Source organism: Kogia breviceps, chromosome 3 (genome assembly GCF_026419965.1).
Source record: "Kogia breviceps isolate mKogBre1 chromosome 3, mKogBre1 haplotype 1, whole genome shotgun sequence".
NCBI lineage: Eukaryota > Metazoa > Chordata > Mammalia > Artiodactyla > Physeteridae > Kogia > Kogia breviceps.
The window spans coordinates 26,004,635-26,029,829 of record NC_081312.1 but is presented as its reverse complement, the minus strand read 5'-3'; the positions used below and the strand labels follow the sequence as shown (position 1 = coordinate 26,029,829).

The 25,195-nt window shown below is 57.0% G+C and overlaps 1 protein-coding gene and 1 long non-coding RNA gene across 5 annotated transcripts in view; one reads left to right on the top strand and one right to left on the bottom strand.

The window, feature by feature from the left end:
* LOC136793779 (uncharacterized) overlaps positions 1-2,690 on the bottom strand; it is a 110,393-nt gene extending 107,703 nt beyond the window's left edge. For 2 of the 3 annotated variants that reach the window (XR_010839461.1, XR_010839462.1), the window contains exon 1: positions 2,406-2,690. This is a non-coding gene — a long non-coding RNA (uncharacterized lncRNA). Of the gene's footprint in view, positions 1-1,100; positions 2,005-2,405 lie in introns of those variants that run through there. The other variant, XR_010839463.1, reaches the window with a different exon arrangement.
* Positions 338-22,694, top strand: VASH1 (vasohibin 1). Of its 2 annotated transcripts, XM_059057955.2 has the most exons (9): positions 338-550; positions 1,177-2,367; positions 2,795-3,184; positions 9,680-9,768; positions 11,016-11,072; positions 12,638-12,712; positions 15,378-15,759; positions 17,549-17,661; positions 18,572-22,694. In XM_059057955.2, the coding sequence occupies exons 3-9, from the start codon at positions 2,879-2,881 to the stop codon at positions 18,642-18,644; spliced, it is 1,095 nt and encodes a 364-aa protein (XP_058913938.1). In that variant the 5' UTR covers positions 338-550; positions 1,177-2,367; positions 2,795-2,878; the 3' UTR covers positions 18,645-22,694. The 2 variants fall into 2 exon arrangements, with proteins under 2 accessions (XP_058913938.1, XP_058913937.1); XM_059057954.2 differs by lacking the exon at positions 338-550 and having other exon boundaries at positions 1,512-2,338.
* The last annotated feature ends 2,501 nt before the right edge of the window (positions 22,695-25,195 follow it).

The window sequence follows — 25,195 nt, the reverse complement described above, 5'->3', positions numbered from 1 at the left end:
TTTGAGAGGTACATCCCATCGCTTCCACCACCTTCTATTCATTAGAAGCCAGCCACTAAGTCCAGCCCACATTAAAGGGGATTCAATTCCATCTTTTGAGAGAAGTTGTAAAGAACTTGCAAACATATTTTAAAACCATTACAACCATTTAGCTAGCACAAGAGGCAAAATGCATGGTGAAAGCTAAGTGTCTGAAGAAGTAGGAATTCAGGTCAAATTATTAGCTGTGTGAACATGAGGAAATGACTCTCTGAGACTGGGTTTCCCCATCTAAACGTACTTTGCAGTTATTGGTCCCTGGTGGTATTTACATGCTTGGAGTCTTCTTGCCTCAGTCATCTTAAAAGGATTCCCTCCTAACTTTCTTGACATCCACTGACCCTTCCCATCATTGATCACCCTTGGTTTCTGACAGTGGAGGCAGCAAGAGTTTGCTACTGGAGCTAGGGGACCTAGGATTCAGACACCAGGAGCAACTTTAAGGAACAGATGATGAACCACTGAGGACCTTGGGATTCTCCAAGGTCTTCTCAGTCCCAGCCCAGGAGAGGTGAGAAACGCAGCAGTCACAGACCTGAGGAATCTGAATCAGCCTGCTGGGGGCCCAGGGATCTGCATTTACTTTTTCACACTAACTGCTGCTGGGGGGAGGGGAGGAGTCTTAAAGCAAGTACCCCGGCTGTCTCATTTTAGTCAAGTTCCTTGCTTTTGCTCCCAGTTCGAGGCTTTTCCGCACCACCACTCTGTGAAAGGGGGAGGGGGAGCGTGCCTTGGGTCTCCACAGTCCTGGGCCCCGCATACAACAGTGAGCCATACTTTCGCCTTTTTCTGGGCCGGCTGACCCTCCCCAGCCATCGCCTCGAGTGGGTCATGGTCCTAAGACTCGGGCAGAGCATCCCCCTGCCGTGTGCTCCCGGCGCCCAGAGCTGGGTCCAGGGAGGCCCACAGGGGCGAAGCCAGCACACCCCGCTATCACTGGTGCAGGTCATGGGGTGGAAGAAGGTGACTTTTAACCCTTTAATTTTCAAGGGGTAGTGGCCCTGACCCCTTGATAGCCTCCTATTTAAGGAACACGCACGCCAGGAGATCTCTGTGCTCACCCAGTGTGAAGACCTCGGCTGACAGATGGGAAAACCGAGGCCCATAGAAGGCAGTGATCTGTTGCATGTCCCACAGGATCTAGAACCCTGGATTTTCACACCATAGTCTGGTTTCTACACCCTGAGGGAAATTCAAGCAGGCAGTCCCCTTAGGAAATTCCCGACCGCGGGCCTTCCGAGCCCAGAATCTCCGTGGAGTTTGCGCTCGGTTTGGCACGTTGAGAACTTCGCCCGCAGCTCTGCACTGGCTTCGCAGCGTCCTGGGAGAGGGGTAAGAGGGGAGCGCAAGCCCACCGGCATCCTAGAGGTAACTGGGGGCAGAGGAATGGCTGCGGGAGACTGAGGCCCCGGCGGGAACGCACTGGCCCTTTAAGGGGGGGACGGAGCGCATGCGCGGCGCGGGCCGGAGTCGAGCCGGGTGGGCGGCGGGCCGGCAGTGGACCTTGCCGGCAGCTGCTGGGTCCTGAGGCGGCGGGGGTGGCGGTGGCCTGATCTTCGCCGAGTCTCGGAGCAGCGACCTGCGCGTGGACACCGCGCTCGGCGGGCTGCTCTCGGGGGACTAGCGAAGCCCGCGCTCGCCGAGGCTTTGTCACTCGCCTCCAGCTTCATCCGCGGCCGTGGCTGCGCGAGCCTCCGGGCTTGCTCTCCCCGCTCAGCTGTCCTGCCTCCAGCCCTTAGCTGGGGGCGTGGGGGTACGCAGTTGCAGCCCGAGCTAAAAGCCGCCGAGCATCCTTTGCCCGTCCCGGCCGCGCCACCGCCCATGCTGCAGCCAGTCCAGGGCGGCGACCCTGTGGCCGCAGCCCGCCGCTCGGTGACCCTGCGCCCCGCCCAAGCCTTCCCCGCTGAGCCCCGGGCCCGGGAGCGGAACCCGCGCCTCGCGATGGCTCGACTGGCGCAGGTTGGCGCCGGGTGCCCGCCATCCGCCCGCTGAGTCGCGCCCGGCTGGGTACCGACGGGGCCTTGGCGCTCCCCGCTTCTCCTCCCCGTCGCGCCCTTCCCCCTTCTGGGGGCTCCGCCGCTCCTTCCCGGGGGCGAGGGCACAGGGGGCCGAGACAAAGCCCACTTTGTGCGGGGAGTTGGCTGCGGGCGTGGAATGTGCGCGTCGGCGCGCGCCCCCTCCCCGCGCCCCGCCAGCTGCGAGTCTTGGCTCCCAGAGTCGTCGCGTCGGAGAAATCGGCACCCCTCACAGCCCTCCGGTCCGGGGGTCCCGGCTCGGAGCTGACGCGGCCTGGAGTCGGGTCGGTCCCCCACCCCGGAGCGCGCGCAGGTGTGAGAGTGCGATATTTTGTAGAGGAATTTGCTTGCCTTCAAAACTGGGAGCTGGGGCGCCCAGTCGGCGTAGGCACTTGTGCCTTGACCCTTTCCTGGCCGCAGATCTGAGCTGCCTGGCCTCAGTTTCCGTCCGAATTTCCTCTGCCAGCCCAGACTGCTGTCTGTTATTGTTCTCGCCGTCAAATGGGGGTGCTTTGTGAAAGCTGCCGAGTTGGGATGTACTCTCTAGATCCCGTTTTTCATAAAGAACAAGGCCTCTAAGGCTCATCCGGGACAACCAACCCCCTCTGCCCCGCGCTTCACGTTGAGGCACTGATTCTCCCCCCCCCCCCCCAATCAAGTAGTATTTTATTGTACGGGAGCCACGCCCTGGTTTCTTAAAGGCGCCTTGCACTCTGTTTGGCCATGTGTTATCTCTGCAGCTGGTGTGTGGGAGGCCTCCTGTGAGCCACCTTTCTTACCCCTGTCCGCCGAGACATCCTCCCACCCCCGTCAAGGATTTGGGGATGCCAGGAGGGAAGAAGGTGGTCGGGGGCGGCAGCAGCGGTGCTGCCGCCGCCACTGCCGCCGCTGTCCCCTCTGGGGCCAGGCGTTTGGAGACCAGCGAAGGAGCCTCAGCCCAGAGAGATGATGAGCCAGAAGAAGAAGGGGAAGAGGACCTGCGAGATGGAGGCATCCCCTTCTTTATCAACCGGGGTGGGCTGCCTGTGGACGAGGCCACCTGGGAGAGGATGTGGAAGCACGTGGCCAAGATCCACCCCGATGGAGAGAAGGTGGCTCAGCGGATCCGTGGGGCCATGGACCTGCCCAAGGTGAGGGGTTTGTGTGTGGGAGGGGAGCGGAGAGCTAAGATCTTCGTGACCTTGGGGCTTCCAGAGCAAAGGGACACTTTCTGTGTTGGGGTGGGGAACTACTGGCGTGGTAATACGTTAAAAATATAGGTAGGTTGAACCTGTCGAGAAGAACTTTCTCTCAATTGCTGTTGAGGTTGTTCTGTGAGGCCCACATGCCCTGTTTCCAGAAGGCCCTCCTTTATCTCTTCTAAAAAGCCCATGTTTTGTGGGCACAGCAGCAGATTAACTAACAAGTACACTAAAGTGGCCTGACATCTTATTTGCTAAGCCAGAGAACTGTGGGCAGAGAGAGAATGAATGACTAAGGAGGCTCCAGGGCTTAAGATGTTGAGAAAATATTTTCATGTGTTGTTTCGCTGAATTCTCCAGCACCCTTGTGCATTAAGTGCAGTTTGGGGACCCATTTTACAGACAAGAATGCTGAAAACTTAAGTAGGAACTAGGGGTCCCACAGCCAGTAAGTGGCAGAGCTTGGGTCTCACCCCCAGGTCTTCCAGTTCCAGGGCCTCTGCTTGGGGGCAGTTAGAAGAGGGCCTGTGGAGAGGGGCAAAGCTCAGTCATTTATCTGTATACATCTGGAACTTCTCCACGACGGCTCTCCTTCAGTTGTGTCACCGTGGAGGCTGAGGCTGTCTCATTCATCTTTGTCTTTCCAAGACCTCCTGTGTGCTTGGTACAGCAGAACAGGCTTACCAAGAACAGTAAGTGTTTGCTGAATGAAAGGGTTCTTGAGACTTTCTGTGCCCTATAGTGCTAGGTGGAAAAATGTGCCTGATTTTTTTTTTTTTTTTCCCCAACGTTATGGTTAAGACTAAGGAAGCAGTCTCCCAAATGCAGAGTCCTGAAATCCCCCAAGAAAAGCCAGTTGGACAGAGCTCAGAGCCTCAGGCTCAGATCCTGCCTGCTCAGGTGAGACGGAGGGGGCCAGGGAGAGCAGCAGTTAATGTGGATTAGACATGGAGACAGGTGGCCTATTTTGTTTTCTTTTTACCAAGTTATTGGTAGAACCATCAGAGACTATCTTCCGGGACAGGCTAAATTCAGAGGTTGAGGGTTGAGCAACTGCCTTATATTTCCAGGGGACATCAAATGTGGTCTGACGTTGAATGGCTACCTAAGCGCCTTCTGTACTAACTTAGAATTTAGCTAATTCCCTGTGTCTGGACATTGTTTCCGATAATTTATTCTTAAAGTGAACACTGTGTTGCACCTTCTAAAACATGAATTTGGGAGTCCATCTCTGATTATTTCCTTGGGATAAATGCCTGGAAAAGGAAGTGTGGCGTCAAAGGATAGGGACATCTGTTCTGATCACCCACCTAGCTATGAACTCAAGCAGGCCCCTTCAACCTGTTTGAGCCACGGTTTTCTCATCTGTAGAATGGGGTTGATTGTAGTGAAGCTTAAATGAGAGAATATGTTTTAAAGCATTTAAGAAACTGTAAAGCCTCAAACCAGTGCTGGTTACTGGATGTTCATTACGTCTGTTCACATCCTTCATCAGGAGAGGAGGCTAGATCTCACTCAGCTTTTGTTCCAGTGAAGCTAGATCCACATGCTTCTCCCACGTGAGCAAGTTGGGGTTTAGCAGATGGCTATCTAGCCATCCTGCTGATGTCTGAATCAGGCTACGAAAGAGTGTGAATGGTCCCCTGCAGAACTGTCACAACTCCTGGGGGCTGAAAAAAAAAAAATTGACAACCTCATTAGCAACTGGTTTGGTAATGTCATCTTGTCATCTTCAAGCTTCATGCATAGGAAAGATACTGATGAAGGAATGAAGCTGTTGTCTGTGGTGGGGGGGGTGTCATGACTGACATGAGTGTACAGGTCCTGAAGGAATTTTGTGAGAGGATTGGGAAAATTGAAACTTCCCCTCCTTAAACCACAGGAGAAGTGTGTGTGTGTGTGGGGGGGGGTTTCCTCCTCCACCTCGGCCCAGAGTAGGAAGGATCCCCAGAGTCTAGGTAGGGCGGAGGAAGCTGGGAGGCATCAGGGTCAGATGCCAGAGTGCCAACAGTATGCACCCAGTGCTGGGCGGGCCCCTCCCTGAGTGGTCACGCCCTTGGAGTTGACACAGAGGCATTCACAGAAGAGGGTACACTGTGGTGAGACTAAGAGTTTGGGGACAGCATAAGGGATTGTGTTTTTTGTTTGTTTGTTTTTTGTTTTTGTCTGCGTTGGGTCTTTGTTGCTGCCTGCGGGCTTTCTCTTGTTGCGGTGAGCGGGGGCTACTCTTCATTGCGGTGCACCGGCTTCTCATCGCAGTGGCTTCTCTTGTTGCAGAGCATGGGCTCTGCGTGGGCTTCAGTAGTTGCGGCACGCAGGCTCAGTAGTTGTGGCTCGCAGGCTCTAGAGCGCAGGCTTAGTAGTTGCGGCGCATGGGCTTAGTTGCTCCGCGGCATGTGGGATCTTCCCGGACCAGGGCTCGAACCCGTGTCCCCTGCATCGGCAGGCGGATTCTCAACCACTGTGCCACCAGGGAAGCCCTGGCATAATGTTTTAAAAGACCACTTGAGCCAAAATTTAAAACAGGGAGATTTCACATCAAGGTCCAGATTTTGGGCCTCTTTTCAGAAAATGAGAAGATCTGGGAACAGAGAATCTGTGATCGCACATGGCAGCAGGCAGCTGGAGGTGTGAGGGCTGGTTCCACTGCCCCAGGGGGCCACAGTCCCTACCACTCACTCTCAGCCTGCTTTCCCTGTGGTTACCTGTCCGGCCCCTGCAGTGTAGTGTGATAAAACATCACATCCACCATGTTCAAATCTTGGTTCTCCCATAACTCCTTGTAGGTGGAAGGTATGCAAACTCCTTGTGCCTCAGTTTCCTCAGCTGTGAAATATAAAATGGGCATAATAGCAATACCCACTTTTGAGGGGTTATTGGGAGGAAGTGATGAAGTAAAGCATGTGAAATGGGTGAGCATGTAATACGTACCCAGCAAATGGAGCAAGGGGGTGAGGGTGCAGCAGACCACCTCACAGGCACTTTGGGGAAACGTCCTTTAAAAGGATGACGCCCGTATGTTAAAAGGCAGCAGTTTCTTAAAGGATCACAGATCCAGGAGCAGTTTGTGCCCCTTTGTATGAATGTCTCCTTGATGTTTCAAGCTGCCACCAACTTTTTTTAAAAAAATAAATTTATTTATTTCATTTATTTATCTTTGGCTGCGTTGGGTCTTCATTGCCGCGCGTGGGCTTCCTGTGGTTGCGGTGAGCAGGGGCTACTCTTCGTTGCGGTGCGCGGGCTTCTTATCGCCGTGGCTTCTCTTGTTGCGGATCACGGGCTCTAGGCACACTGGCTTCAGGAGTCGTGGCTCGCGGGCTCTAGAGCGCAGGCTCAGTAGTTGTGGCGCACAGGCGTAGTTGCTCCACAGCATGTGGGATCTTCCCAGACCAGGGCTCGAACCCGTGTCCCCTGCATTGGCAGGCGGGTTCTTTTTTTTTTTTTTTTTTTTTGAAGGGGGCAGGCGGATTCTTAACCACTGCGCCACCAGGGAAGCCCCTGCCACCACCTTTGTGAAAGCGCAGCGGCCACTGGTGGGGCTCTGGACGCTGAGCTCCTGCAAAATGCGAATTTGGACATCTCCCCCAAATAGCCAGCATTGTCAGGATCCTCATGGGCTGACCAGTGTCTTTGGCACGCACAGGAATAACAGTGATAGTGGGCAGGAACCGAGCCTCTGTTGTGTACAGAGGACTGTGTGCAGGGCCTTAGGCCCTGTCCTAAGGCCTGGACATGCAGTGTCTCATCTAGCTCTGAGGTTGGTTCTGTTATGGCACCCACTAGGATCTTGCTGCCAGGCAGTGAACAGCAGCCTTGGGATTTAGATAGAGATGGCCCGGTTCTAGATCCAGCTCTATCAGCCTCTAGGCTATCGTACTTCTTGTCCACACATTCAGCTGCGGGCTGCCCCACCTCCCCCAAGCCTTCTTTCTGTTCTAGACTGAGATGGACTCCGCTGGGGAGAATGTCTTAATAGCACTCAGGACTTTATGGGGTTCCTGGAGCAAAGGTAACCCTTGGCCTTGGTAGTGGAGGAGGAGTCATCCCTGAATTGATCTGGGCCAATATCACTTACCTCCACTGTGACCCCACTTAACCCCACTGCTCAACAGTGAGGGCGCATTTCCTGGCTTCCGGTTTGGGGTTGGGGGCTGTGGGCAAACCCAGGCTGCCAGCCCTCTGCTAGGCCTGATCATTTGGATGTACAGAATCTTGCCTGTTTGTTTTGAGTGAATGAGTGTATGTTTGTGTGAACGTTCAGAAGAAAGCTGCCGGCCTGTTGGCAATGGTTAACATGAGTTAATGTGTCAGCTGAGCCGCTGGACAGCTCCCTCCAGCTAAGCCTCAGTGACGGTGGCCTTTAAGCCCCTGCTCATGGATCCCAGGTCTTTTTCAACTTTTCTGGAGCCGTTTAGTTTTTGAGGAGCTGCCAGTTCCTAGGTCCTCTGTCTGGATGGCAGGGGATGCCCTCGTGGGTACCGCCCGGCCCTGGCCCAAGGCTGGCTCCTGTGAGCAGAGGACTCTTGGACTGCAGTGCCCTCCTTGTTTGGAGTGTCTCACGGGAGGGGGCACTTACAGTCCCTGCCCGAGCTCCTGGAAGTCACTGGATGCCCTCACGGGAAGTGGGAATGACGTGCCTGGCATCGATCTTCCACCTGAAGAAGCCACGTGCCGTGCTGTTTATAGTAAATTGTGCAGTAATTCCTCTAATTCCTCTCCCACCCCATATCCTTGACACGGGGAGGCCAGCCAGGCCCTCAGAGAGTTCTGGAGCCCGCCTGGCACAGGGTGGCCAGGCAGGCACGGGGAGAGCCCACCACCGTCCGGGGCTTTTATCCCCCTGCTGATTGTAAGTGGTGGCGACAGTTTGGGCAGCAGGGGGTGGTGTGAAAGGGAAGGTAGCTTCCTCCAGATGAGATGTCAGCGGCTTGGGACCGCCCAGACAGGAAGGAGGGGACGGGCAGGGATGGGGAGGAAGTTCACACAGAGCTGTCTCCCGGACCGGGCCTTCCCTCTGTGCCTCGGCCCTTTGGGGCAAGTAGGTGTCTGTTAGAGGCTGTGCTGTGTCCCCCTGCCATCTGTGATCACTGGTGTGTCACTTCCCTTCATGTCAAAGCCCCAGCCGCTGTAGCCACGTTATTTAAAAGGCTGTGCCTTCACCACACCACGGGGAGCACCTCCCCCAGCCCAGCCCTACCTGTGGGCTCCTGCTTTACCCCTTCCCTTCCCTACCTGTGCAGACTGACACTCTCAGCTGCCCCTGCCTGCCGGGGGGCTGGGCGGAGGCCTGAGGGGAAGAGCGTGGAACCTTTTCGTGTGAGGAGCCTGAGGCCACCTCACAGCTGGCAGTGCTGACGGCCAAGGGGGACCCCAGAGGGGTGGGCCTTGGCCCCGGAAATCTGGTTCTTCTACCCGATGAAGGCCGTTCTATAACCCCAAGGACCCGGGGTTGATGCTTCCCTTGGCTTCTGAGGCCTCACTGACTTGTTACAGCCACACCGCCAGCCTTCGGGCTCCCCTGGCCCGAGAGGGTGGCCTGGGGGTGCACGCCTAGTGGTGGCCTCTTTCCTGGCAATGGCTTGGTTGCTGAGGGACAGCCCTGGGGGTCCACAGCTCCTAACCTGACTCCCAGCATCCGGGCAGCCCAGGCTGGCGGTTCCCAGCCCTCAGGAGGCCCCTGCCCGACACCCCACCTCTCCCCTTCCTGGGTCTGGCTCTGGAAAGTCTCTTCTGGTGAGGAGGACTGTCCAGTTCCATGGTTACCCGTGCTGGTTACAGGTGTGGAGCTGGTAGGACAGGGGGCTGTTGAAGGGGACCCGGAGTTCCTGTGCTGCCGTGGAACCTCTTCCAAGTGGCTAGTCCGTGGCAAGACCTGTCCCAAACCACGTGCCCCCTGCGCTTACTCCTGGACAGCTCAGCTTAGAGCTGGAAGGCCTGGTCGCTGTGCTGGGATATGGAGGGGGGCTGGGTGACACCACCTGCCGAGGGTGTGTCCGCCTCTCACGGATAGCTCCCCCAGCCCAGGGCAGGGACACCTGCCCCTGCAGGATTTTGATCCGGCCCTTGAACCAGAGTGAACACCACCCCAATATTGACATTCCTGTTAAGCCTTGAAGTGAATGAAATTTAAAATTCAAACACCTGTGAGTCAGGTGGGTCAACCTGTGTTTTTCTGAAATCATTAAAGAAGCATAAAATAGGCACATGGACATAAGCTCCAGATTAGAAATGCTGTCCAGTGCCAGGAGGGAGAGGAAGGGCTGTGGTGGGGGCCCTACGGGAGCCTCTGGAAGGGGCTGCCAAGGAGAGAGGCTCGGCCGAGGAGAGAACCGGGGTGGCCTTCCGTGGGATGTGGCTTCTCTAGGGGCTAATCTGAGCGTTGGGTGGGCTGGAAGCTCCACGGTGAGCGTCCCTCTGTGACCAGAGCTCTTTCTCCGTCCCCAGATTCCCATACCGAGTGTGCCTACGTTCCAGCCCTCTACTCCTGTCCCTGAGCGCCTGGAAGCCGTGCAGCGCTACATCAGGGAGCTGCAGTATCCTCCCTGGTCAGGGTCCTGGCCACCGTCTGGCTGGTCCAAAGGCCGAGTGGGGCTTGTTTTCGGACAGGGCCCGAGAGGGCTCGGCAGAGCAGCCTCACTCCACAACTCCAGGGGCGCCGTTCCCGTGGCACCTCTGTGCCCCGGAGTCGTGTGAGCGCAGCCTGTGTCCGCCCAGCTGTTGGAGGTAGTTTGACGAATGCCAGACCCACTCCAGCCTCTCTGCCACCCGCTTCCTCCTCTGTGTGATGGGGTAAATGTCTCCTGAGTGACCTGCTGGTGGAGGCCTGGTCCAGGTCCACCAGGCCAGACCTCCTCTGCTGACCATCCAGCGCCCGTAGAGGGACATCCAGCGCCCGTAGAGGGAGAGAGGGGAATTTCCCTTGGGGCTGTTTAAAAACTGGTCTAAAATGGGTGTGTGGTGGGAGGGCGGCAGATAGATGGAGGAGTAAAAGCATTTTATGCTTCGGGAGGTAACTTCCACATCTTGGCAGTTTCTCGCGTTTCTTCCCTGGCAGGAGGCCAGTTGCCCAGCATGGGAAGAGCCTCCCCTGAGCCCAGGATTCCCCAGTGTCCCTGAGATGGGCCCTTCCACCCCTGTGCCCTGCCTGGAGCTATGCGACCTAGGCTCTCCCCCACCCTCCTAGCTGCAGATTCGGTCAGAGATGGCAGGACCGGCACCAGGCGTGGGTCCTGAGCAGAAGAAAAGCCAGGCTGGTGACTGAAAACTGGGTCCAGCCTTTCCTTTGCTGTGGGGGCGGGGGCGGGGGGGGTGTGTGTTGGGGCCCGGAGAGGGAGGCGGTTGGCTTGGGAGCAGCACTCAGCAACACAGCCGTGCAGGAATCCCACCCCAGCCTTCTCCTCCCAGTTCGTGCTGCTGCTCACTGGTTGGGCTATGAGGTTCTGCAGAGAGCTGTCCAGGGCTCAGCCTCTTTCCCAGCCCTGGCCCGCCTGGCCGCCTGTCCCCTACCGGCTCCCTCCCTAGGAGAGCAAGGGTGGAGCAGAGGGGGAGAGGGAAGGGCGCAGAGGGTCCTGTGGGCAAGGCGAAGCAGCGTGCAGTGCCCCCTTCTCCCTTTACACAGTCAAGGTCTTGAGCGTCCTCCCAGGTGCCTTACAGAAGCATATTGTGGGCTCCTTCCCCAGCCTGCACCCCTGGGAGTGCGGGACCCCCCAGGGTCTGGATGAGGACAGAGGGACACACCTCTTCCAGGTCAAACCAGGAAGCCCTTAACCGGCACCCACAGGTACAATCACACAGGGACGCAGTTCTTTGAAATTAAGAAGAGCAGACCTCTGACAGGGTAAGTGTGGGGAGCGCCTCGTCCCTCTGCACCAAGGTAACAAGAGCCTGGTCCAGCTGGAGCCCCTCGGGCACCTGCGGGTGGAAGCTTATGAGGCAGGCAGGGACTCTTGCCAGGGGAGCCCGCCAGCAGGGCAAGTACCACCGTGGGGCCCTCCTTAGGACATCCTAAAGAGGGGACTCTAGCCAAGACGGGCAGCGGGGGCTCCCTTGAGGATGAGGAACCCTGACATCCGTGCTGAGCCAGGAGGGTGATGGCAGCCCCCCAGCTTGGTGATGACAGAGGGCAGTCCCAGGTAGATGTCTGGGTGTGAGCCTCATCTTCCTCTTAAGAGAGGTGGGCCTCGCAGGAGAGAGCCCTCCTCCTTCTCTCCATTCCCTGGAGCTGCCTGTGCACTCCTCACGGCAGGGACCTGCGTGTCACCCCAGTGGCCTTCCTGGACTCTCTTCTGGTCATTTAGTACAAGACCCAGTGTCTGAGCAACAGAGACCCCACTGGGGAGAACACTGCATCTCTCACTTCCCATTCTATGCCCCAAGTGTTGACCCCTGACTGGATCCACCCCGAAGAAACCCTTACGGCAGAGCAGAGTGGAGACTGAATGCCACAGCTGGGTCTGGGGGCCCAGCTCAAAGCTGTCCAGGCATCTAAAACCCTGTGCTTTTAAAATTAATGTGAATTTTACGTCTTGCTCCACATATAATCTGCCCATGTTCACTGCCTTGTAAAAAATGCTTTAAATGGTTTATTAGCTAATTACTTAATTACCCCCTTTCCAAGCCCCCGGGTGGAATGCAGCCTTCCTAACCCCAAAGCTTTGCTCTTGTTGTCCTGTGGCCGCTGCGTGTATGGGCCCAGCTCCAGCCTCATGGGATGGAGGAGTCCAGCACCTTCCCCAGCAAAGCCAGTGGCCGGGCTGCATTCCCAGGCCCAGGAGGCAGCATTCGGTGAGGAGGGAAGAACCAGGCTTCAGGGATAGTCTGTGTTAAAGTGGCCTGAATTCCAAGTTCAAGGGCAGGCAGGGGAGTCACTGGGCAGCTAACTTCCTCAGATCCCATGTCCAGGCCCCAGGCAGCTGGCCAGCTGTGGGGTAGCAGTTACAATCAATTACAAACTCTTCAGAGAAGTCATAGTTGGGTCAGGGGTGTCCACTGTGGTGTGGAAGAGACAAGATCAAGATCAAGGCCAAGGTCTCCAGCCTCCTTGGCATGCTTTCCCATGAGCCCCCCAAACACCATCTTCACAGAGGGCCCCTAGCCCAGTGGCTGTCAAAGATCTGCCTACCACTGCATGCCCCCCATTCACCCTCCCCTCCAGAGGTCTTGGAGCAGAGCCTGAGGGGAGGGGGAAGAGGCCTCTTTCCTTACCTTCAGTGGTTGCCTCTTCTCCCACCCGCTTAGGCTCAGGAAGGATGTGAGGGGAAGGAGAGGGAGGCGCTGGGCCTGAGCTGAGGCAGCTTGGAAGGGAGGGGAGTCTTTGTCCATCTAGCATTTCTAGTCCACCTCATGATACTCCTTCACCGGAAGGAGCCTCTGTCCTTATGACTCTGCCTCCCTTCCCCCCAGGCTGATGGACCTGGCCAAGGAAATGACCAAAGAGGCTCTGCCAATCAAATGCCTGGAAGCCGTGATCCTGGGAATGTATCCTTCCTCTGAGAGGCCTAGGTGGGGGTAGTCACGTGCTCAGCACCTCTGGGCCAGCTTCGTCCTCTGGAAGGGGAGGGCTGAGTGAGCTCCAAGGCCCTCCCAGCAGTCATGAACTTGGCCCCAAGTGAACGAGCTTGAGGGGGACTCAGTTCCTTGCACCTCAGTTGCTAACTTCCAAGGCTTACTGGGCAGCTTTTTTGAGTCGTGGACGCAGTGACCCTGTTCTCTGAACCACAGATCAGGGCACATTGTTTCATAAGGCTGTTGTGCTATTTCCCAGAACCAGAGTCTGGAAGAAGCAGGTTGGATGCCCAAATGTCGGTATTTCCAGGACACGTTAATTTGTGGAGATGATGGATGGGATCTTTGATATAAAACTGCCTATTTAAAAAAAAAGCAAACAGCGTTTCTCAGTCTCCCTCACCCAAAGGGTAGAACTGGGACCTATAGCTGGGTTACCAGAGTAGCTAAGTGGGATGTATAAGCCCCCCAGTATCCCCAGTTAGAGCAAAGTAAGGAGACAGGTGTTTATGGCCAGTTCTCTGGCCATAAGTGGACCCTGCCTGAGCCCTACCCTGTTTTGTTTTGTTACAGAAAATCTTAACCTTGTATAAACATAGATTAATATAATGAAATCCATGTGCCCATCACTCAGTTTTACCAATTGAAGGCCAATCTCGATCCATCTCTGCCCACCCCTCACATCACCCTCTTTCCTGTACCTACCGAGGCTTTTAAATATTCTGTTTGCCACCCCCGGTGCAGGCACCTGGCTCTGTGCCGAGCAGGGCAAGGCGGCAGGTGCTTAATGGGACGGAGGAGTCCACTCGCTAGGGCAGGTCACGGATGCAAAGACGACGGTCAAAGGCCAGGAGCACAGCTTCTTTGAGGAGGACTGTGATCTGACGGGGATGCTCCCCACCCCCATAGGCATACCTGCCTTAAACTATGTGAAGACACTGAAGGGGTGCCCCCCAGTCCCCCTCCCTGAGGGGTCCTCAGAGCTAACCCTACCGTGGCAGTCCTCTGTGGACCAAAGAGCCCCACGAGCATGGCCCTGTCCAAAGGGTTCTTTGCTGGGACGAGTGTGAGGCCAGCCCAAGAACTCCAGGCTGCTGCCAGCAACCCCTTCAGAGCCACACACCAAAGTGGAGGTTCCCATCCCATCGTAAGAGGGAGACTCAGTTCCCCTCCCCCTGAGCACACAGAGAAGCTGGTCCAGACAGGATCACGTGGTCCTGCAGGCTTTTCAGGGGTTACCTGCTGGCTCGTATGTAGGTGGGAAGAAAACAGGAGCAGCCCCCATCTGGGGGGACTCCTCCCCGCTGTCCCCACAGGACTACATACGTGGTGAGCGCTGTCTTGGGTTTGTCCCTGGGCCTCATCCTCACTGCACACTGAGCCTGCGCCTTGCTCATCTGTGTCCCCAGTCACTTGCTTGCAAGGAGTCGGGCTCCGTAAGCATTGAGGTGACTGAGAGAACAGACCTCAGGGGCATGCCAACCTGGACCTGAATCCTAGCTCTGCCGCATCCTCACTGTGTGACGCCGAACAAGTTCCTTAACATCTCTGAGCCTCGGAGCCCTCCTCTGCAGAAGGGGACGATGGCAATCCCATCCCACAAGTTTGTTAGGACAGTTGAATGAGCAGGTGCATGTAGGACGCTGGGTGCAGTGTCTCCGTGGTCCCTCCTCCGAGCTTTTATCCTGTTTATCTCATTCTACCCGTTTGTTCAAGAAGAGTTTTGAGTGACTGTTATATGCCCACCTCTGTGCTGGGCCCCAGAGATACAGCAAAGAACATGACAGACAAGGTCCCCATTCTCAGAAGATTACGTTCTAGTCGGGGAGCCAAAAAATAAGCAAGTAAACCAAGAAGTAAGAAAAATAATTACAGACTGTGGTGATGTGCTGTGGGGAAAATACGTAGAGCAGACTTGCTTTACAAAGGGAGGTCAGCGGTGCTGGCCAAGCCTGAGGCCTGAGGAGGAGCTGGCAGCTGCAGCGGGGGGTCGGGGGGACAGCTAGAGGAAAGAGCTGGCGCAGAAGGTCCCCCGTGGAGGTTGCAGTGGGCCGCTGGACCAGGCTCTCGGCCTCCCAGGCCACGGGGGCAAGCTTGGTTTTATTTGAAGAGCAACAGGCAGTATGTCTGTGCATGGGGGGTGGAGAGAGAGAGAACAGGATTGTCAGTGCATCTGTGAGGAAGTGTGTGTGAGAGAAAGACCATGTGAGAGGCCAGGTAGAGGTGAGGAGGGCTGTGTGACTGACCGGAGGAGAGAGGGAGACGGGGTGGTAGGCAGAGGGCCCTCTTACCCTTCCTTCAGCCCAGGACTCTGGAGGGCCCCGCGGTGCGGAGTGCCGGCCTCACTCTTAAGGCGTTATTTGGTGAGCCCTGCTTGATGTCATAGCAGCAGCCGGTAATCACTGAGTGCCCTGACCCATAGAGATTGAGTTTATTGAGCACCTACTTATGCCAGGCCCAACCCTGACGACAGGAAGTGGAGATGAGCAAGACCTGTTGCCTGCACTCAGGAGCTAGGGTGCAGGGCCACTCACTTAGCCTCTCCCAGGTTGGGGTGGAGGCCGTCCCCGTCCCGCCCCTGCGCGCTGGCCCTCGGGCCTCTCCCTGGCTGTTTCCTTAGCTGGGGCGGCGCGGCCAGTTACCTCACCAACAGCATGCCTACCCTGGAACGCTTCCCCATCAGCTTCAAGACCTACTTCTCAGGGAACTATTTCCGCCACATCGTGCTGGGGGTGAACTTCGGCGGCCGCTACGGGGCGCTGGGCATGAGCCGGCGCGAGGACCTGATGTACAAGCCGCCGGCCTTCCGCACGCTCAGCGAGCTCGTGCTGGACTACGAGGCTGCCTACAGCCGCTGCTGGCACGTGTTGAAGAAGGTGAAGCTGGGCCAGTGCGTGTCCCACGACCCGCACAGCGTGGAGCAGATCGAGTGGAAGCACTCGGTCCTGGACGTGGAGAGGCTGGGCCGCGAAGACTTCCGCAAGGAGCTGGAGCGACACGCCCGCGACATGCGGCTCAAGGTCCGTGTGTGCGGCCGCCCCGCCCGCGAGCGTCCAGGGGCACGAGGGCACGAGCGTCCAGGGGCCGACAGGGGTGGAGACAGAAGGGCTGCCGCTTGCTAGGGGGTCGCTCTTCCAGGGAAGCCCCCGCCCTCCTCCCCTGTCCCCCCGCCCCCCCGCCCCCGCCCCAGCAGAGGTGGTGCCAGGATTAAGGGAGATGAGGGAGAGAAGTTTCCCGGCTTTGCTCAAAGGTCGTTATCCATGAGGCAGTCCCCTCTGGTGAGCGGGTCAGGGGAGGCTCTGGAGGGGGCAGCAGACGAGCCGGGTTTGGGCACGTGGAGGAGGTCAGGGGTGCCACAGGCCAGGTGGAGGGGGCTGTGCATAAGGACTGGAGGGAAATCATGGCCTGTCTGGAGGGGATGGTAGTGTGGGATGGGCAGCAGCTGCCATCACCCCCGTGTGTACCCTGATTCTTGACTCAGAAAAAGGAGGAGGTTCAGACTGGGGAGACACAAGGAGAGGTGGTCCCTTCTCCCGCTTTCCCACACCCACTGAGCAGGGGTCTTGGAGCAGGGGGAGGGGCTGCTGGACCCAGAAGTAGTCGGGCTGAGCTGCTGAGGAGCTGGCCCCCAGAGCCTTACAGGTGAGCAAAATCTTGGCCTCTCCCCGGTTTCCCCTGTATGGCGGTGCCTCCTCTGGGGCCTTCCAGCCCCTCCCCATTGCCCAGTCACGCAGCCCTGTGCGCTGCCCCTCCGGGTGGCCTGGGGCCACAGCCATGACCGTGGCACTTTCGCACCCACTTCTGCTCCCAAAACGCCGAGAGAGGGCAGTGGGCAGCGGTGGGTGCGCCCTTTTCAGGGTAAGGAAGTGAGGTGCGGGCAGCCCAGACACTTGCTTGTGGGCCGTGGGAGGCAGATGGGACCGGGGCTCACTCTCCGGATGGGGAACCCAGGCATATCACAGGTGCTTTCAGGTGTCCCAGTGGGGATGCGGCAGAGCTAAGGCTGCCCTGCCCCGCCCGCCAGCCCCTAGGCCAAGACCGTGGGGCAGCAGTGCCTTCCCCAGGGCAGAAGCGGGCTATCGTTGACCCTGCCGCTTTCAGGGGCTGCCCTCTTCCCCTCCTGAGCTGGTGCTCCCCTGTCCTTCCCCTGCAGAGCTCTGGGTGCCCAGCTGCTGGAGTGTTACTGCATCTTCAGGGGAGCAGGTTGGATCTAGAGTTGGAGGCACCATTACCTAGTTTTTAGTGCTGTTTTCCAATCTGTTTGGTGCTGTGCACTTCCCATGTTATTTGCCCCCTTCCAGTACCCCTCCCGTATACCCCAAGTTTTGAAGATTCAGGTCAAATGGACAGTGCTGCATAAATTCACTTGCTTTTCTCATTTTTTTCTTAATCAGAGATATAGCTGCTAGTCTGAACTTCTGATTGACTTGAGATAACCAGTGTCACCCTTGGGTCTGGTAGGATCCCAGCCCAAAGCTCAGACACGGGCTGTTTCCCCAGCGGGCACGTCTGCCTGGTATGGGTAAATGGCCCTTTCCTCAAGGGCCACCATGAACCCTCAGTAACTTCCACCCATATCCTTGCTTTTTCAGGGGCCAACAGAGATTAGGCGGCCCTGCTGTGGAACCACTGCCCTGGCAGTTTTAGTGCCTGGGAAACAGGTTCGGGAAGACCCCGAGACAGGGCAGAGCGTGGCTCGAGGCTTCCTGGGCCCTGCCCAGGGCAGCTTCGGGGCTTGTGGCTCCTGCCGGGCAGGACGGGCTCTGGGGCAGTCCTGGAATGAGTCTTTGTTTCTTCCTCCCCACCAAGATCGGCAAAGGGACCGGCCCTCCGTCCCCTACCAAGGACCGCAAGAAGGATGTGTCCTCCCCACAGCGGGGCCAGTCGAGCCCCCACCGCAGGAACAGCCGCAGTGAAAGGCGGTGAGCAAAGGGTTTCGCCTCGGGTGGGGGCTGGGGAGACAGCAAAAGGCATTTTCCTTCCCCCACCTCTTCTCTTTCTCACCTTTCTCTTTTCTGCCGCTGCTGGAGAGAGCTTGGGTTGGTGTGTTTGTTCGTGTGTTGATGTGGCGGCAGTGCAGTCCCATTTCTCGAGAGAAGATGACATTGCTGGCCCACTGGTCATCCTGTGTGGGGCCCAGATGTCAAGCCGGAGACCCACAGGGAAGGCTGGAGGCCAGCAGCAGAGTGGGCTCTGTGGGAGGGAGGGTAGAAGGGGCGGGGCCCTGCCTACGGTGAGTCCTTCCAGGAATGTCACTGGAAAAGGTTTGACGTCAGATGGCGGCTGGTGGCTGGCTCTGAACGAAACTTTTGCCCCTGTGAGTCTGTGGTTTCCGCCTGTAACTAGATGGCAGAAACATCCCGTTAAGACACCAGGCTGCCTCATCAGATTTGTCTCCTACACGTCGGCCTGGCTCTCGCTTTAAATGTCGTCGTCGTTCTGGAAGCACCTCTCTGGTGTAAGGGGCGCCAAGCTGGCCTCCAATATCCAGCATCCTTCACTTTGACCTAGGAGGCTTTCAGAGAGAACAGATCCCCCTCACAGAGACCGACGCATTACACTATTACTTTCTTACTTAACTGCAGCCGGAATTGCTGACCTCCGTGAAAAGCAGTACCCTGCAAGAGAGTTCAGGGACCACACTCAGGACAGCAAGGCGTGTGGGCGCTCCAGAAGCACACTTCCACGGGGGCTCTCCCGATTCCTCTGGGACACCTTGGAGACTGGGGAGGTGGGGAGCCAGCAGGGGCAGCCACCCCTTGCTCCTTGCTCCCGCACCTCCCTGACGGGCCGCTCACCCCTTCCCCCTCCTCTGCTCTCTCCTCCCTGCAGGCCTTCTGGTGAGAAGAAGCCTTCGGAGCCCAAAGCCATGCCAGACCTCAATGGGTACCAGATCCGGGTGTGAGGCAGGCGGCAGTGCCCCAGCCGCACCCACTTCTGGGGGCCAGCATCTGCCTGCCAGAACCGGCCTCGCTCCTGGGGAAGTTGGGGCTGATGATAGGGCAGGGTGAGGGACAGCAGGAAGAGCGTGTCCCAGCTCAGCCACCCAAGATGCTGCCCCTCCCGCTGGGCCAAGCCCCCTAACTTTGGACCACGAGGCAGTGAAGAGTTTAATTTTGAGTTTTTGACTCAACAACTGAAATTTAAGGTATTTGGGAAAAAACTTAAAACTAATGGATCTGCCAGTGGCTGGAAGGCCAGTGCTTAGAGGATCTAAGCGCCACAGGGCTGGGTGCGGAGGGGTTGCTGGCTCTGCCGGTACCCCTGCCCCAAGGCCTCTCTGGGATCTGGGTCCATTCCATCTATGGGAAACCTCCCGGCTCTGCTAGGCCTGTGGCAGGATAGGGGGAGGGATGTTTCTCCAGTCCTGTGTGCCCTGGCAGAATCTTCACCCAGGGAAAGGAAAGCAGGGTAGGAAGCACCCTGAGAAAGGGCTGTATGGCCCATATCAGGAGCTTGGCACAGGCCACATCTGCCCCCAAGAGCCAGAGCCTGTGGCTCAGGAGGCTCCTCGGGCCCTTGCAGCCCCACGGACAGTGCTGTGAGGGCTGACATTGCCTCGTGGCAGGGCCTGTGCTGGGATGGGCTGGACGAGAGCCCAGGAGAGAACCACTGGGGGAAGGGTTCCTGGACCCCTACCTGGCCTCCTTGCTCAGCCCAGCTCTGCCTGTTGCTGAAGCCGGGGCCTCCCTACAGAGGGGCTGGGCTCTGCCAAGGGCCCAGAGATGCACTGGGCTCAGCGAGACTGTGGGATCTGAATAGACCTGGTGGGTCCAGGAACCATGGCTGGGGATGGGGTGGGACACTCAGGCCCAGGTCTGTCCCCCTGGTAGGTGGCCCCCAGGGACTGCTCCCCCTTCCTATTACCTTAGCCCTTGCTGGGGAAATGAAGACCAGATCAGGCTGCCTGTGTCCCAGCCCTACCTCCCCTCATTCAGCAGCCTGGGTAGGTGTGGAGGGCCCCGTGATGATCAGGCCTGTTGCGTGAGGCAGCTCATCAGGGAAGAAGCTGAGCTGCTGGAGTCTGCACAGCCTGCCTGGCAGGTGTGAGATGCCTGGCGGGCAAGTGAGAGGTTGTGGAGAGAGGTTGGAGGGCCTGCGGGAAGGTTCTGGAGGCCCAAGTTACAAAGATGTGTAGGTCAAGGGGGCAGTGCGGCCACTAGGGAGAGGCAGGGCCCAAGAACTGGGGAATGTAAGTGAGAAAAGAATGTGGGGGAGAGTTTAGAATCAGGCGGCCTTGGGGAGTAGTGAGTTCCCTGTTGCTGGAGGTATTCAAGCAAAGACTAGATGGCTGCTTGTCATCTTGAAAGCTATAGAAAGGATTTAGGTTATGGAAGGATAACTGGATGAGATGATCATTAAGGTTTCTTAATACTGAGAGGCTATGATTCAGCCGGGGGCAGCTGGCAGTAAGGCTGCAGCAGGGCTGGGGCCTGGAAGAGGAAGGACCAGAGCCAGAGTTGTAAACTCGAATGCCTACGGGGCCAGGCAGATGACTGAAAGGAGGGCTGCAGGGCTGGGTGGGGATTGCAGCAAATTAAAGAAGACATACCCCATTAAAGCAGCCGCTGTTGCTCAGCCATTCTGAGTACAGGCCCTGCAGTATCAGATTGCCTGATTTTTTGTTGTTGTTGAGAGGCCAGAACTCTGAATTTTTATGTGAAATATGCTGATTTTTAAATGTTGGCAGTCAGTTCAGAAAATTGTAAATCCCAACGTGAAAAAGAATGCTGATTTGTAATCTCTGAAGTAGAGAGGGCTTGGGCTGGGGAGAGGTCCACCGAGGTACCTTGAGGTGGAAAGCATGAAAAGTTGTAGGCCTCCCAGAGCAGGCCGGGCCAAGACAGCGTCCTCGCTAGCTACCAAGGCTGCTCGGAGTGGGCAGCTACCCCACATTCATATTCGCTCTCCCCGCAGACCAGAGACACACCAGGAACTCCCTGCGGTTGCTGAGACACCAGAGGGGGTGGAGTGGAATAGAAATAGTGCAGTTCTCAGCCTGCCAGGGAGATGGATGGTGCCTGAGAAGCAAAGAAAGGGAGAGAGGGAGACAGGATGCGTTTGCTGACATGGGTGCCCGCCAGGGAAGGCACCAGGCTGGCAGCTCTTCACACCAGCAGCTCTTGGCCCAGAGCCAGGCCCAACAGGGAAGCCGGCTGCTCAGTCCCCTGGGTTTCTCATGGGTCACTGGGCCCTGGGCAGGTGCCTAACCTGTCCCCCAGGCTACACCCCAGTCAGACCAATCCGAGGGCCACTGTGAGCTCTTAACTCACCATCCCATCCCATCCCAGTTTTCAGGGAGAGGGGCGGCGGGTCCCCACGTTCACACATTCGCCTGAGGCAGAGATGGATCCGTCTGGGAGGCGTGAGGCTGAAAGTGAGGCCTTTTGTGGGTCTGGGTGCCTCGTGCAGGCCGCTCATGGGCAGACTCCCCAGATGCCCCTGTGGAGCACAGGGCTTGAGGGTGAGACGTGAGGGAGCCGCTCCTGGTATGGGAGCCCAGCAGGGTGCTCTGACCCTCTGGCTTCTTGCCGAGCCCTTTGGGGAGAAGGAAGCAGGATGAAGCCCCAACCCCTCCCTCCTCCAGGGAGGGAGTCGAGCATCCACAGCTGATAACCCCCTAGCACTCCCACTTCCTCGCTCAGACCTCGGGCCTGTGTTCACCCACAGGATACAGCGGTGCTTTTTAATTTAACTGTTTCACAGATGTAGCAACCCCTCCTCCCCTCCTGGGCGTGTTTACACAGGCTCTGCTCCCCCCCGGGCTGGCCTGGCTGCAGAGTTTCTGGGGAGGCAGAGGCAGGGACTTTAGGGCCTTAGTCACCATCCTCAGTATCACTTCATCTCAATTCCTGTGAGGGACCGGGCCTCGCTCCTCCCCACTCAGGACCGCCTTCCAGCTCTCAGCCTGCGTTCCTCAGGGGTAGGGGCTGCTGGCTGGGGAGGGGTCAAGGGGAGGGCAGAGAAAGCTGCTTGATGAAGGGGGTTGGCAAGCGGGGGCAGTGATTGCTCCCCAAGGACTGGTTGCCTGTGCTCTGTGCTGGGTGCCGGGTCGGAACACTGGGAAACTGGGTTTCAAGCCTTCCCACCCACCTACCTGCCAGTCCTCTCCCTCCCACGGCCTCAGTACAGTCGTGGTCCCCTCGCCCATCTCGCCAGCCACCCCATCCTTCCTGGGCGTGGCCAAGCAAGGAGAGCGGCCCCCAGGTGCCACGATGAAGCGTAGGGCCAGGGTCCTGAGCAGGAGGAGGCTGGAGGCTGGCCGTATCTGGATTCTGGCCCACTCTGTCATCTTATGCCCCCCAGCACTTCCTGCTCGGACTGCACTTCCTGGCCCCAGGACAGGGTCTAATTCTGGCTGATGGCGCCCAGAGGCCTGTGTGCCTGTGTGCACCTGGGTCTCCTGCCTGGGTGGTTTCCGGCTTAGCTACAGCGGCTTCCCCCAGCCTCCGAGTACAGGGAGGTGTGAGCTGGGCCCGGCATATCCACCGCGTTCTGTGTGCCAGAAGCGAAATCCCCACTTCCCTTGCTCCACTGAGAAACCAGTATGAAGGGCAGGGAAGTCCCCTGGGGGAGCGTGGGGTGGGAGGGGAGGTCTGCCCCCGGCCAGGGAGGGCTGCCGTGGTGCTAGCTCCAAGTCCATCAGTATTGACCCCGCTCGCCCCATCTTGGTGCTCCAGAGTCCCAAGTTGCCCTTTTTCTTCAAGTCTGATGAGAGAAGAAATCGGGTGCACTTGGCCTGGGGCCTAGTGATGGTGGACGGCCCCTCCCTCGAGCTCTGTGTTGGCTGCCATGTTGTACTGGACTTTGTTTCCCCTCTTCTTCTCATATCAGTGTTGCCCCTCCCCCTTTGACTTTTACACTTCGTCTCATTCCTGTTCTCACTTTTTCCTTGAAATGAATAAAGTCTCCCCAGCTCAGCTGTGTGGGCTGGGAGGAAGCCCCAGTTTGTAAACCTTGTCTTCTTCCCTCTGGGAGCTGAGGCTGGAGCTGCCCCACCCACCAGTGTCAGCCTCGGCAGCTCCGGAGAGAACCTGCCCGGAGGTGAGGAGAGCCCCAAACGAGCCAACAGGACACCTCGCAGCCCCTGCAGTCATGATAAAACTTCCGGGGTCCCAGACTGTCACCCTCAGCCTGCTGAAGCCACTCAGCTCTTGCTAATCCTAATCTGGGAGATCTTTCCTGCTGGCTGTAAATGAACCCCTTCCCCTTCACACAGCCAGTTCAGCCCCCAGAGGTGCAGGATGCATTCCAGAGCCCTGCACTTCCTATCCTAGTCCCCAGCAGTCCATCGGGAACCGAAGAGGAAGGCTGGGTGTTCTCCTGGGAGATGAGGCTATTTCAGGGAACCATAGCAACAGGGATCTGCAGTCCCTTCTCATCACAGTTGCCAGTGCAGAATCTATGGTGGTTAAAGCCACAGCTTTGGAAAACACCGCTGGTTCTACTGTCCCTCCAGCTCTGGACCTCTTCCCAATGCTTTAAGGCAAGTCCAAACAATTACAACCAGACCTTCCCAGAAATACCTTTTAGACCCCATAGGATTTTTCACCTTTAACCCTTCCTCCCTGTTTCTTTGGTCTCCTTTCATTCAGCTTGAGAGTAAAACCTAGACTTATAAGAGGAGGGAGTATATTTCCTACTTATCCCAGCCAATCCCCATAAGGTCCTAACTAGAAGTGTCGTTTAGCACAGCAAGAGTCTCTCACTTTCGGTAGCGGTAGCGTGGTGGTGAGGCATGGCCACTGGGAAGAGGAGGGGTGGTCCGCTGGAATCCATGAACGTCTTAGACTGTACACCATAAAAAAGAGGCAGTTATGTTAATTAAACGTTCATTTAAATCCAGCTTAAACGATAACAAAGAAGAGCCTTTCAATAAACCAGAGTTTGTGAATAACTTGGATTATACACCTTTACACAAAGGCAGTGTTGAAATTTACACATTCAAGTCCAGCTAAAGTACCAAGTAAAGGGCCTTGTGGGTGGACTTGAATGAGATGGGCTCATACACAGTAGGCCCCTGGAGTGCTCTCGTGAAAGGAGGGCTGGGTTAAGTGCTGCGGTGAGTCTGTATGGGTCAACCAGGCTCACCGTGGACACTGCTTGGCCACTTCTTAGAATTGATGCAGAGGTAAGTGCCAATTACGGACTCCCAAGAGGACCAGAACCCAGCTTGCTGGGGGGGATTACCGCATTTCCTTCTTCCTTTCTTTCAAGCTCACAGCATGTGCCTGCCTAGTTTAGGCACATGACTAAAGTGGGTTGGACCTTTAAATGCAGGTGGCACTTCTCAGAGCCCTGGACATGAAGAGACTGAAGCTCTGCACCCACATCTGCCAGGATCTGACATCTTGACCATGACTGTGGAGGGCAGTGGTGATAGGAAGTGCTGGTCATACGAGAGACCAAGCCGACTGGGCCACATGGAGGCTGCCTGGTAACCCTTGTAGTGTTCGCCAAGGGGGTGAGGGGCCCGCTGAGGCCTGGCAGGTGGTTGGAGATGGGCCACCTTAGGTGGGCTGAGGGACAGCGCTCTCAGCAGCCCACATGGGAATGTGTACTCCCTCCAACCCCCAGCCAGAAAGGACCTGGTCATGGGAAAGAGAAAACCTCCAAGAATGTTAAGTGTGGAGACTCCACTCCTCTCCGCAGCTGTGTGAGGCCTCTGGTATTATGTGCACAGGAACTGACTAGGGATGGGGGAGAAGGCAGAGTTTCCAGTTCAGGTCTCATTCTCCTAACCTGGGAGAGATCACCCTACCAGGTTCTCATCTGGCTGGCTCTTGCCTGGGACAGTTTTGTTTTGCTCTCTCTCCCTGGGGGGGAAACTAGAGGAGGTGGGCCCCTCCTGCTCCCAGAAGACGGGAAGCCATGCTTTGCCTTATGTAACCAATCAGAAAACAATCTAATCCAGTAGCTACACCAGAGCAAGAACTGGGGAGAAAAAACAGGGTTTAAAAACAAGCCAGCAGGGCTTCCCTGGTGGCGCAGTGGTTGGGAGTCCGCCTGCCGATGCAGGGGACACGGGTTCGTGCCCCGGTCCGGGAAGATCCCACATGCCACGGAGCGGCTGGGCCCGTAGGCCATGGCCACTGAGCCTGCGCGTCCGGAGCCTGTGCTCCACAACGGGAGAGGCCACAACAGTGAGAGGCCTGCATACCGCAAGAAACAAAAAAAAAAAGAAAAGCCAGCAGCAGAGGGCTGGTTGGTTATTTCCCTTCTCCCAGCCCCAGCCCCATGTATCTGCCTTACAAGACAACCTGTCTCTTCTACTCCCAGGAAAGGCTGTGTTCTGAGGTGTTGGGTGGCAAGAAAAAAGGAGAGTCTCAGTTAGTTTACCTCTTTGGGATCTCTGTTTCCTTGGATATAACGGTAAGATATGCACACCTGAACTGCCAGCTTGTAGTGCAACTGTCTACTGATCATGGAAGTGGAAGCACTCTGGAAACTGCGAAT

What these genes read in the sequence shown, in the direction of transcription:
- VASH1 (XM_059057955.2), top strand. Translation starts at nt 2,879, where the DNA reads ATGCCAGGAGGGAAGAAGGTGGTCGGGGGCGGCAGCAGCGGTGCTGCC. An exon ending in AAGAGCAGACCTCTGACAGG is followed by an intron (nt 11,073 to 12,637) that starts GTAAGTGTGGGG and finishes CCTTCCCCCCAG; the next exon opens with GCTGATGGACCTGGCCAAGG. An exon ending in AACAGCCGCAGTGAAAGGCG is followed by an intron (nt 17,662 to 18,571) that starts GTGAGCAAAGGG and finishes TCCTCCCTGCAG; the next exon opens with GCCTTCTGGTGAGAAGAAGC.